Below are 13,168 nucleotides of genomic sequence, written 5' to 3' on the forward strand. Positions count from 1 at the left end.
GAATCTCATCAAAAATATATTAGCAAACATGCTAAAAAATACCAATAGCTGAAACACAGTGAAGAGTTCTGGTTCAATCACGAGAATTAGTGAATGAGGCCTAGTCGACGCTGATCAGTTACAGCTTCCTGTGCTATAAATCAATGTGGCCACGCCCCTAACTACCTTGTCCAGTTGAAAATCACAGGAAGCTGTCAACTATGTCCAAAACTGTATTGGTCCCATGCTGCAGATATACCTTTCAATCCTCTAAAGTTGGATATTTTAAAATGAGAGTGCATGAGGATGGACTCGCTGTAGGAGCCAACCTCAGGTGGCCATCAGGGGAACGGCAGTTTTTTTTTGTTTTTTGTTTGTTTGTTTGTTCTAAAAACTTTTGCTTTGGCTTTAATTTTCATCTCCAGAGCTTTTTAGTTGGGTGACTTGTTCAGATATATATTTTTTGATTTGTTTAAATTTTTTAATCTGTCTCAGGGAATGAAATTTAGTAGTGTCCTCGCTCAGTCCCTCCCATAGTCTGTTCCTCTGTCGGTAGGCTGATCAGGAAGATGTTGTGACAAAGTTTGACAGACTCAGACTCATCTGTCTCAGGCTGCAGGTAGTGATGGTAGCCTATGACCTAACGGCGTTATGCATCACATGTCTCTTTGCTGATTGTGTTTTGTATATCTGTGTACTGTCACACGTATATTCATGGAGTCATGTAGTCTTCTCACTATTGCACTGCATGTTATGCAGCAGGATTGGCCTTTTAATGTTAATGTATACCAGTAAAATTAGTAGATTTATTTTTGCTTCTATCAGAAAGATAATTAGGAACTAAGGCTTTCATTTAAGTGAAGTGGACTAAACACTCACTGTGCTGCAGGTATTGCTGCTAAAAGAAATCTGCCAAATGTAAAGATTATGGCAAAGAAATGAAAACTAAGATCCACCAGCCAGCGTTTGTTCTTTTTAATCATTACTACTAGTTTTGTTGAACCCTGATTGTGGTTGTGAAATGAAAGAAAACCACAAAAACTACCAGCTCAGTTTGTGTGGAGACCCAAACAGAGGGAAATGACTTTCAAATTCAAATGTTTAAATTTAGCTGTGCGGACAGAAGAACATGCTGAATTATCCAAAAGAAGTTTCCAAGGCACAGAAAATTGTGTTTTGTGCACCTGGTTTTACCCTGAACTGCTTCCTGTTGCTCTCTGGGCCGTCTGGATGGATATATTTAATTTCCTGCCTTCAGAGACCCCCCCCCATCTCTCTCACTTTTATTCTCCCATTTACTGTTTCATGCACACACACGCGCACACACACACGTTGTCTGAAGTGTCTTCAGGTCAAGTAGGCTGGAAAGAACTGTGAAACATGCTGGAAAGTAATTTGTGGATTTGGGAGTCCCGCCTGATCAGTGCTGCTGCCTGACCCGACCTGACCCTACGTGACTGATGGTATCGGAGCACGGCGGCCTGTGGAGAAGCTTCACAGAAAGGGAACTGCTTTTAATAATCTCATATGTGGTTTCCTCACCCAGCATGCTGTTGAGGGAATGTATTATCAGAGTTAGCCTGAGGTGAAAGGGTCTGGAGGATTTTTTCTCTCTCGTTCACGCTCATACCCTTACAGTGCTTATTATCTCTTGTCCTCTTATGTAGCGAGACAGCTGGCTTAATCTGGCCTCTTGAATTCATCAGGTGTGAGGTCACATCCGTGCCGGCCGCAGCGCCTGGGTTTATTTCAGACGCGCGCACAGATCCACAAACCTTCCGACAACTGTTCCTTGCATTTTCCGAACGATGTTCCCATGTTTCCCCACCCCCACTTATTCTCCTTATTCTTTTCCTGTAAGCACGTGTGCTTTTATAGACGAGGGGTCACCAGTAGTCAACTCGCTTCTCCCTCCCTCCCTCTGGCTGCTGCAGTTATCCACAGCCTGTCCTGTTGTTCGCAGGGTTTAGTCTTTCTCTTTGCTTTTTGTTCTGAAGTTGCCGGCTGCGTTCGATGGAGGCAGAGGCCACTTCGTATTTAGGCTTTGGCAGACATAGAGCAGAGGAAATGCTGGATAGACCCTGGCTTGGATTTTTCGTGCATCACATAACAGAGATGGGAGTTATTCAAAGACCCATAAGGAGGAAATGGTAACACAGACACACAGAGAGAAGAGGATCGGTGCCTTCTGAGAAGTGTACTGGCTTCCAGCGTAATGAGCAATGTGTGAACTTGTTAACTAGGCCTATTCTCTTTGACCTTAATTTAAATTGAGGATTAGCCATCTCATCAGAGTTCTTGGTGGAAAGCCAAGGCTTGTTTTGCCTTGGGCAAAACTCAAAAGGAGGATTGGGAAGGAAAGTAGCTGCTCATCCCTCAGAGGAAGCTTTTGCATATTTCCTTTGGCAGGGAACTTGAAGCGATTAAAAAGTGAATTTATTTGGATTGACTTCAAGAAGAGAAAAACACACCACATTTACATTTTTTTCCGTAATGGATTTGGATCAGTTCTGTACCTTAACCCGGGAGCGTCCTGTTTATCTACCTGGATTCAGCTCATCAAAGGATCCAAGAATTTATTGATAATCTCTGCGTTCCCAGGCAATGGAGCTCCGTAAGAGGGTGAAGCCAAAACATGGCCTTTCACAAGATGCGCCGTCTGAAGGCAGATGTAACCATAACGCTCTGTCGGGAACGCAGGAGGGGGGTGAAGGAGGGGTTTCTCTGCTTGGGCGATCCGGTTCACGTTCCCATTCCGGTTCAGGCGTTTCACCCCTGCGGCCTTGGCAACAGTGCGTTTTCATGGCAGCAGGGCTGTTAGCGGCTGTGCTGCTGGCACTGACTCAGGCTTGGTGTGTGAACGGCTTACATGAGAATCTGCTGTGGTTCTCGCAGCTCACGGTAGGAGTTATTACGTGTTTATAGAAAGTGTTTCAATTTGAGCGATTGATAAACCAAACACATTACAAACGAGCTCTGCTTCGATGTGACCGCCTTGGGGGCAGGTTCAGTCTGCTTCCTGGGTTCAGTCTGCAGCACGGTGCTAATGAAAACCATCACAGCACACCGTAGTCCAATCTGCAACCACAGTCAGAGCTCCCGCCCCTTCTGTGTTGTTAGGTCGTTACAGAGTGGCCCCAATAACAGTGAGATCACGGTACAAAGATCCAGCAAGCAACAGGCATCTGATGCTGTTATTATCTACAAAATGAACAAACTCCTTTATAGTTGAAGTGGCATAGATTTATTTTTTTCTGTCTGTTGTTTTTTTCTTTTCTGAAGTTAGAGATAAAGTTTCGCCTGCTCAGTTGGAAAAGTGCTGCATAATTCAGAAATGTTAGAAATGATCTTAAACACCAAGAAATATCTCTTCAACCAAGATGCAACTCAATGCCAAATCAGTGCAGTTCCTGGAATGGCCACTAGAGGCCGTCTCCAAACTCGAGTCAGTCTCTGTAGACGCCGATGTTAAAACGTCTGACTTCACAGAAGGTCACATGCAGACCCTGGTACGAAAATGTTGGATCTCTATAGCTAATTTTTCTCTTCATGTGTAGGAAGTTTTTATGAAGGTGTCTATTTGTCAACTTTTAACATTATGTTTGTGTTGTTGCCTCCAGTGGCAACAACACAATTTCTATATACATGTCTATTAATCCACATGTATTTGTGGAAATGCCGTGCATCCATTCAGTGTATGGATGAGTCCTGGGAGGCTCGCTCTCTCGACGTGCTGCCACTCCATCAACTTCTCAGACGGTCTGTTAGCTTTCATTTAAACACAGGATGTAGATGCCATCCATCTCCCTGCAAAAGGTCAAATCTGTGACTCCAAGTGCTTCCTGGATGTTCCCATTTCTTGAGCTGTGAACTCATTCTTTCAATTTTGGGGTGTTTATTTGCTTCTAAATCATACAAAGATGATGCGGTGAACTCATTTGCAGATAGTGTTGAAACAGCTTCTTCATAGATGGTGCCAGTAATATACTTGACCTCCTTTTGAGGCTCGTAGCTGATACGTCTGTGACTTATCGGGATCAGTTCACACGTGGAGCAGCTAAATGTTTTGACCTTGTACCTCGCTCCATATTAACGGTTAGTTGCGAAACGTGCTTTCCCTTTGTTAATCAAAACGCTCTTACCATGATCAAAATATTTATTGTAATCTGCCATGTTTTTGTATGATGTCAGTAACTTTGATAGTTTTTCCAGATGTAGTCTTGTTTTTCTGACGGAGCAACAAGAACACAATAACCGAGCGCCTGTGGCTGCAGAGAGTCCCGAGGTTAAAAACGCTCGCTGCCCTCCTCATCGTTCTTGCGCTCCGGGCCGTCCCTGTGCTCGTAGAATCTGTCCCGTCTTTTCTTCCAGAGGCTCGTCCAAATGCGGATTAAATTTTTTGCAGCTGATCATATGTGCATGAACCAGTGGTTTTCTGCTCAGGAGGCAGACCCATGCTGATTTACACTCTGTTAATCAGCTAATGGTTTCAACCAAGTAAATGACATTAATTAACTGGTGGGAACACCTGCCTCGGTGGGCGATCTGATTGGGATCCCCTGTCCTGTTGCTCCCTGATGGCTACAGAACAAATAACTGCTCTCAGGTTTCCACAGACTGGTTATGATGATTTGTCAGATATAAGGACCGCAGAATGAGCCAGGCTGTTTAAATTAGGATCTTTCTCCTCTGAAATGCGTGAAATATGTTCAGAATACAGAACATTTTATGTACAAGTTTGTATGAATGTTAGAAATTGAACGTTGTTATTGGAAAATCCTTTCTATTGATGAATTGGTTTTAATGGACAGATGTTATATACATTTCTAATTTTATAGTCTTTTTGTGAGGTTTTAGTTATTACTGGAAGTTGTTACTGGAAAAATATCAGATAAAATGCTTTGCAGCAATACTCGGAAACATGCTTTGGTTTTTAACAAGCGGAGGATTTGGAGATTGCTTGGACCGGATTTGGCTGCAGTAAATCTGGAGAAACAATTTGACAGACTTTCAGTGAGTTTTAGAAGAAATGAGTAGCTAAAATCAAAGCTTTTCTTTTTGTCAAGCACAGTTGCAAAAACAATTTGCAGACTAAATATGATAGATTAATGATTGGCTTAATATTCCACAGCTGGTTGTTCGCCGTTTGCTCTCTCCTCTTACCCCCCCGAGGAGCAGTAATCACGCATGACGAGCAGGAAGTCTCTTGGGAAGACATCCTCCAAGCACGCACTCACACACTGTGTTACCTGTCTGATTATTACTGGAGAGGATTATGAGTGTATTAGCTGCTTTGCCTTTATCCTCCATGTTTCTGTCATGTCTTGCCAGGATATCTGTTTTCCATATTACAGAGAACAGAAGTGTTTGCTTTCATGAAACTAAAATCCTTCTTTTTATTTTCAGGAAGTGGAGAGGGAGATCTCCTTTCGGACAGAGTGTGGACTATACTACTCCTACTATAAACAAATGCTGCACGCCCCATCAATACAAGAAGGTATGCACTGTGATCGCAGGTTTGTATTCATGACAGTTGTCATTTCTTCACAAACACAACTTAGAGGGTCAAAATGATCCAAGATCTTTCCACTCCAACAAAATAGTGTGTGGAAAGAAAAGCTGAAGTGGATGTTACAAGAAGCTGTAGTGTCCAGGTGTTAATCGAAAAGTGGTGTGTGTGTGTGTGGGGGGGGATACCATTGGTTCATCTACAAAAAACAATCACAGTCGGGTTTGAATCCCGGTGACCTCAAGGTCAGAGGTCATGTTTTCTGAATCTTGCGATTGCAGTAACTTGAGTACAAGCTGACGTGGAATTTTTAAATGGACACCATACGTGTATCTACTTGGAGGCGGAGGGGCAGCGCTGGTGGCCGCCGGTATTTTTTAATCTATTTAGCCATTTACCAATTACCTGAGAATCATTCAAGCATAAAAACGTCAGCATTAACTGCAGATTGCTGCCTCGGCTGCACATCCATGATGCAAAGGGATGCTCCTGATGATGATGATGATGATGATGATGATGATGATGATGATGATAAATAGACAGCGTGGAGCAGGTAGCATAAAACAACTTTAAAATCTCTAAAATGATTATAAATTGATATCTGAAGTAGTGTTTTTTTAACTACTGCAAGTCTCACACATAAGACCTGCAAAGTATCTCCTCTTGTTCCATATTTTGTTCCCTGAATCCCTCCCTGAAGTAATTCCCTTTCTTCTTGTCTTCTATTACTCCCTCCACCAATTCTCATCTACCTCACTCCCTCCATCGCTCTGTCTTCCTCCCTTCACTTTTCCCTCATTATCACACCCCGTTCAGTCCCATCTCCTCACTTATTAATATCTCCTTCTCTTATTTGCCAAATCACAACAACAGTTGCCTCAAGGTGCTTTATGTTGTAAGGTGGACTCTACAATAATACAGACAGAGAAATGAGGAATATACAAGTGTTTCCATTACTATGTAAGTTTGTTTTAAATAAAAAGAAAAAAAGTTTATTCAATAAATGAATTCAGGCCATTGACAATTTCATTCAGAGAGAGTTATTTTATCAATTTTGAAATAAATTTCATACTGAAATAAACAGCACTTACTTATCCAGCCTGCTGGAAACAGATTATTCCAATTTGGTTCCTTAATAAACTTTTGGCCTGTTTCCATCATGCCTGATCTGCTGGTGATCGCTCCTTCCTCTTAAATCCAGTCTATTCATTTTAAATAGTTGGAGTCACTCTGAAGGGAAACACAAGCTCCCAGCAGCCCAGCTCTCTGAGCTGATGAACGATGAGGCACATTTGCCTTTTTTGTACAAAACTGTGACTATCACCAGTCAGTGTGTTCAAACCAGCAGCAGGCGGTCAACAGGTGACACAGTGAGAACGATGTATGCAGGTAAACTCGAGCTTCCACCGAGCTCCTCGGTCATAATAATAATGATACATTTTATTTATAGGCGCCTTTAAGACCCTCAAGGTCACCTTACAATAACACAAGGTGGAACAGACAGAAGGGAAGCTGAAGAAGAGCGGAGTGTACGGTGGGGTGAGTATGTGTGGAAGATTGGATAGATATGGAGGAGCGAGGTTATGAAGCGCTTTGAAAGTGAGAAGCAGGATCTTGAAATTGACACGGAGGTGAACTGGGAGCCAATGGAGCTGTTTAAGAAGAGCTGTTCTATGTTCAGTGGATCTAGTTCTGGAGATAATACGAGCAGCTGTGTTTTGAACTAACTGCAATTTATGGAGGGATTTATGAGGTAGACCACAGAGAGGAGAATTACAGTAATCTAAACGAGATGTGACAAGAGCATTGATGAGTATGGAGGTACTGTTTGGAGTGAGCGAGGGACGAAGGCGGTTAATATTACGGAGATGAAAGTAGGTAGACCGAGTGATATTATTTACATGTGCTGTGAAGGACAGAGTGCTATCGAGGATGAGACCAAGACTCTTAACCTGAGGGGAGGGTGTGACAGGGTTATCAATGGATAACGAAAGACTGGTTGGAACTGTAGTCAGTTTGGATCTGGTGCCTTAAAATGAATTCTGTTTTATTGCCATTAAGTTTAAGAGAGTTGTGAGTAAACCAGATCTTGATTTCACTTAAACAGTCTGAAGTGGATGTGGGTGGGAGAGTATATATCACAGAAACACACACAGGTTAGAGTCCAGCCAAATGTGTAGAGGTCTTTTCGGGGGAGTCCTCAGGCTCCTCTCGCTGCTGGTTCGGCTTCCACATAACAACTCGCTCCAAACACTCTTCGGTATAAATTTGCAAACTCTCCAGATCTTCGTCACAGTCCTCCAGAGAGCTGAACTTTGTGGAAATAAAGAATGTATTTTTATTATCTTTAAAGCTGTCTAGAAATAAACTGTCTGAAATGCCGGTAACCAGTGCCGTGCTGCCGTGGTCGATACCGCCGAGTCTTGTGTCACTACAGCATAGCATCACCCGGGACCTACAGTTTTTCTGTAACTTCTTGTTTTAGGAAGCTAGCTTTTGTTAGCACCTTCCTTTGTACATGGTTGCCAACACCAGGTGGCTCTCTCTATCCATACTTGTAAGGAAAAACTGTTTTTCACTCCATTATTTCCACCCGACCAAACAAATCACTGCACTTTTCTCATGATGCACAGTCTGGTCTGAGGGAAATTAGCCTAATTATTTTGTTCCCATTACCATGTGAAATTCCTTGTTGGAAATGTGCCTAATTTTCCACTAAGGCAAATAATTGAGCTGTAGTCTAATCAGTTGAGGAACTGGCTGACCTCCCTTCCCGTCCCTTTCTATGTTCCCTTGTTTTTCTGTCACAGCACAGCAGCTTGTTATCCTACTACTGTAGTTTTTTGGTGTTATGGATGAAGCGCTGAAGTGACGGCAGGTAATGGAAGAAGTGGGAAATGATAGGGATGGGCATAGGAAGAAAGTGAGAAAGGAAGCAATAATTGAAAAGGCAAGAAATGAAAGAAAAGGAGGGATAAGTGAAGGAAAGATGTAATGAATAAATGAGCTAAAATAGGAGAAAGAATCCAGATGAGCGAGCAAGGCAGGACACAGAGTCAGGTGGAAAAAGAAAGGCATGACAGCAAACGGCGTAAATGAATGAACAAAGTCGAGTGGGTCATGCGTGTGGGTGGTAATGTGCACTTTGTTTATGCAAAACCGTGCTGGTTTTTATGGTTTTCCATGGATCAAGAACACAGCGGAAATCAGGCTGACACATCCCAGCCTGCAGCAGAAAGTCAGCCCTCGCTCCTCGCTCCATGTCACACTTTGTTTCAGTCAAACCCAGTACATGGTGATGATACTGCATGGAGTAACCAATATGGATTAATGCTATCAGTGCGCGCATCAGCTCATATAACACCAGCAGCAGTGTTTTCTGTGACAGAGTAATGTTAAAATGTCATTCTTTTCTATATGTTAGTGTTATTTTGGTAATTCTTGCCATCATTCCCTTCTGTAATAATGCCATTGCACCAAAGCAATTTAGAACATGTAGCAGCATAGCTTTAAAAGTCAGATGAGGCAAGAGACAAAACACCACTTCGTCAATCTCATTTGGAAGAGGAAAAAAGAACAAGACACAGCCTAACATAATCACCAACACTTTGTGCTTTCATTCTGACCTCCTGTGGTGGTATTAGTGATCCAGGTATATAGTGAAAGATCATTCCAGGTGTATTCCCTTTGAGTTTTTCATGTTAAAGTGGAGCTTTTACTTTCACTAGAGTATAAATAATTATTAATTATGTTGTACTTTTTTTTTTTTCCTGTCTGAAAGAAGCCAGATTAGTTCGCTTCCTGTTCAACCAGCTTTCTTCTGATTGGCTGCACCTCATAAATAGGTCTATGTTTCTTCTCTTGAATATGTATGATGTCATGTCATGGAGCGGGGATATACCTAATACGGTAGTCTTACGTTGCCTGTCCCAGGAAGCCCCACCCACCCATTTGCCTTCTATAATTTTTCATGTGAGGCAGCCAGCCAATCAGTAGAAAGAGAAAGTTGGTTTAACGGGGGAGGAGCAAAAACAGCTCATTCTAGTCAGTGGATGAACCGAGGAGCTTCGCCATTCCCAGCATAGTCTAAAGATGAATTTAAAATGTGCAGAGGTAATGTAGTACAGTAGCTTTAAATCGTGTGGCGAGTCCACAATAATAAAACCAAAAAACAAATATTAGGGAGACGCGTCTGACCAGCTAAAGCATGAAAAAGGAAAAGATTTGGTTAAAAATGAGCAAGAAGACCTAAACTTTAAATCTTTTTGAAGGATGTGAGAGCGGGGCATAAAGTGAGGGGAGACTAGGGCCCCTTGCCTCTCCACTTTTGATGCCCTTGGCAGCTAAGTAGTAATAAACCTAAATTATAGTTTAAACCTCAATTACTGGAAAACAGAGGCTTTTTTTTCCCATTTAATGGAGAAGAAACCAGCTGTGTGCAAAACAATGATGTAATATGTCCTTTTAAATATTTCCCCGTTGACACATCCAGCATCCCACATTAGCATTCATTTGGAGTAATGTTTTTGGCAGCTTAGCAAATCTAAGTCCAATATTTACCTTCTTTTCCTCTTTGATGTGTTCCCACCAGCATCACATAAAAATATCTGGCTGTAAAAAGCTGCTAAGAGCTCGTCTATGTTCCACAGCAAGTCATTAACTTTGCCTGTCTTTGTCTGCTGAAAACCGCACTGACGGGAGGTGAGAGTGGACTGAAACAGTAAAGTTGCAGACCATCGAGCCCAAAAAGCGAGAGCACTTGAAATGCACTAAAGCAGAGGTGATGATAACGCTCTGTGGGTTTGTATTTATGAGCCACATCAGCCACACACTCAGTCAGAGGAAATCGATCGGTTACATACAGTGGAAATCCAGCAGTCCTTAAAGGTGCAGTTTGTAAAACCGGGTCACTTTGTCATGATGCTTTTGTGTTTTTATTACTGAGTTAGTGGAAACTCGAGTCCTAGTTTGTAACAATTTATAAGCAGAATAATGAATAGTTCTGTCAAAAATGGCACATTTTTCATCTTCATGCACAGACGAGGTGCGTGGTCTTGGCCATTAAGTCTCAATTTAAGGCCCAAAGAGATGTCGATGCAAATGAAGAAGGTTGAGAAACCTAAATCAACGTATCCGAGAAATAACAAAAACTTTAAGTGTTGTCAAATCACCTCTCTTAAAAAGAAGATTTATATTTTTGGCTTTTTGCCGTTTTTTTGGTGGTGAGATGAGGGCTGACTAGCATCCAGGCCTCTGCGGTGAGGATACACCCGTCTGTACACGGGGCGCATTTGTTACATTTTTAATGTTTTAAACCAAAAATCTTTTTTTCCCCTCAAAGCTCGTTTTTATTATTTCATGGGGGATGAAGTTGCCCCACAACCCATCTCCAATAAAGCACTGCAGGAAATTTTCACATGCTTTATTTATTAGATTGATGTTTGGGTCATTTAGGGGATTTTGTTTGGGAGAAAAACAGAACAAACTACATTTAGTTTGCTAAAATTCAGGAAATGAAGTGAAGTTTGAAGCGTTCCGAGTGTGCTTTGAGCAATGCAGGAATTTAACTTCAAACAGAACACGCTGTGTTTTTAGTGGTCGATGCAAATTTCCGACCCTGTTTTTTCTCTAATGGCACGAGTCTGAGCTAAATAAATGAGCCAGGTGAGCTTCGAGAAACATTAACACCCCTTCCTCCCTGGCTGTCATAAAGCCAATAATTATTATCAGTTTGTAAAAAAAAAATAAATAAATTAAAGAACGGGTGGCATTTTCAAATGGTGTGTTTGTGTGTGTGAATTTTGTGTTTGCAGGGCTCAAAGAAATGATCCATGACAACTTGACAGAATCCAAGAGGACCATTAACCTCTTGCAGCGAATGAATATCTACCAAGAGGTCTTTCTCAGTGTTCTCTACAGATTGTTGCCCATACAGGTAATACAACACTCACCTGTCATCTCGGCTGGTAACACACAAAAGATTAAAGACCTCAGCTACACCAGCTAGACTGTCTGGGACTTTTGTCATTTGTTCTGTTAATTAACACATCCTTTTTATGTGTAGGGGTGGGGGGAGAAAGTAAAGTCACTCTCCAGTGTTTTGAAAAATGTATTTTCTTTTGGCATTATTACTGTAATGATCGTAGTCAAATGAGGAAGTGTTTGAGGCGCAGTGGCGTTCCTTTGTTTTTCTGTCTTTTTAGCTGACATGACTCAGAGCCCTTACACTTGTCACACTGGAGGAAAAGGTTTCTGTATTGGCATAACAATTAACCGAGAAACCGCGACTAAGCTTCATCAGCTGTCTCACCGAGAGACTAGAATGTCAGGGAGTGAAATATCAGACACAACTCTGAAAATGCCACAGTGTTCTCGAGTGCCCGAGTCAGTCGCTGTCACTGTTGTCAACTCTGTGCATTCAATCGCGCTGCCTAATGAACTAATGGCTTCCCTTTGTGTATGTGTGTGTCTGTGTTTTTGTGTGTGTGGCCCAGTCATATTTGGAGCCCGTGTACTTTTATATTTACACAGTGTTCTCGCTCCAAGCTGTGTATGTGATCGCTTTGTACCTCACAGCGTGGCTTCTGTCTGGCTCCTGGCTTGCTGGTGCGCTCACCGGGGTCTGGTACATCCTTAACAGGTGAGTAATAACTATCTGTGTGCGTGACACAGTGAAGGAGGAGCGAGTTAGTCCCTTTCTTCTCGCACTTGACTCTGTCATGGCAGTTTTTCTCTCAATATAACAAAGAGTCCTTTTTTTATTTATTTTATGGATCAACTCTTAAAGGTGCAGTTGGTAATTTTTTTTTAAGGTTAGGTAACACAAAGAAAAGATATTGTACTGATAAATATAAATAGATTAGTGTGTATTTATATCTTCCAACAAATTGATGTTTTCATAAACGAACCACCCAAACAACAAAAAGCAGCAGCTGTTTATAAGCTAACATCATCCTAGCTAACATTAGGCTTGAAAGTCCTAAAAATCACACTTTCTCTAATAACAGTTTGATAACATTCTGACATCATCTGAGAGGTTTTTTTTTTTTTTTTTTTTTTTTTTTTTTTTTTTTTTTACCAAGAGTCCAACGATATTATATCTACTTAAAAGACATCAAACAGTAGCTAACAGTAGCTAACAGCTGCTAACAGAAGCAGCTAACAACAGCAGTAGCTAGGGTTGCCAACTCCCTGAAAAATAAATAAGGGACACCTCGTGGCCAGGGCCGGGCAACCCAGTTGTCTTCACCCTTCCCAGTGTGGTAGCTCTTTTTTTTGTGTGTGAAATTATTTTTTAACCATTTGACTTGAATTTGATTTAAGCAGATGCATATTCTTTGTGATATGACCATATGGGAAACAAACGATCATTTAGCCGTTTATTTTTAGCTCAAAATGACAACATTAACACAGTAAAACAGGTCTCTTTCTTAAACAGAAGCCTGTCATGCTTAGCTTTTGAGGATATAAGTAAATCTTTCTTTAAAAGAACTCTGTCCTGCTTAACTTAAAATTATATAAATTAATAGAAAACAATAGAACAAAATCATTCTTGTAACTGTGCACATTTAGTGCATTTAGTACAACTGGCTTCAGTTGAGGTATTATTTCAGCTTTTCTAAAGCTAATCAGGTTTGTAAACCCACTTGTTCCCATGATTACGCATCATAACTCATCATC

General features: G+C 41.5%; 1 protein-coding gene across 3 annotated transcripts in view; it reads left to right on the forward strand.

The window, feature by feature from the left end:
* The window catches only part of dpy19l3 (dpy-19 like C-mannosyltransferase 3), a 78,676-nt gene that overhangs the window by 8,050 nt on the left and 57,458 nt on the right, over positions 1–13,168 (forward strand). The window contains exons 1-4 of one of the 3 annotated variants that reach the window (XM_024799490.2): positions 1,936–2,880; positions 5,386–5,476; positions 11,302–11,423; positions 11,983–12,128. In XM_024799490.2, the coding sequence (XP_024655258.1) occupies positions 2,584–2,880; positions 5,386–5,476; positions 11,302–11,423; positions 11,983–12,128 (656 nt within the window). In that variant the 5' untranslated portion in view covers positions 1,936–2,583. Of the gene's footprint in view, positions 1–1,935; positions 2,881–5,385; positions 5,477–11,301; positions 11,424–11,982; positions 12,129–13,168 lie in introns of those variants that run through there. The other 2 variants (XM_024799489.2, XM_024799491.2) reach the window with 2 other exon arrangements.

The sequence above is a fragment of the Maylandia zebra genome, linkage group LG1 (genome assembly GCF_041146795.1).
Source record: "Maylandia zebra isolate NMK-2024a linkage group LG1, Mzebra_GT3a, whole genome shotgun sequence".
NCBI lineage: Eukaryota > Metazoa > Chordata > Actinopteri > Cichliformes > Cichlidae > Maylandia > Maylandia zebra.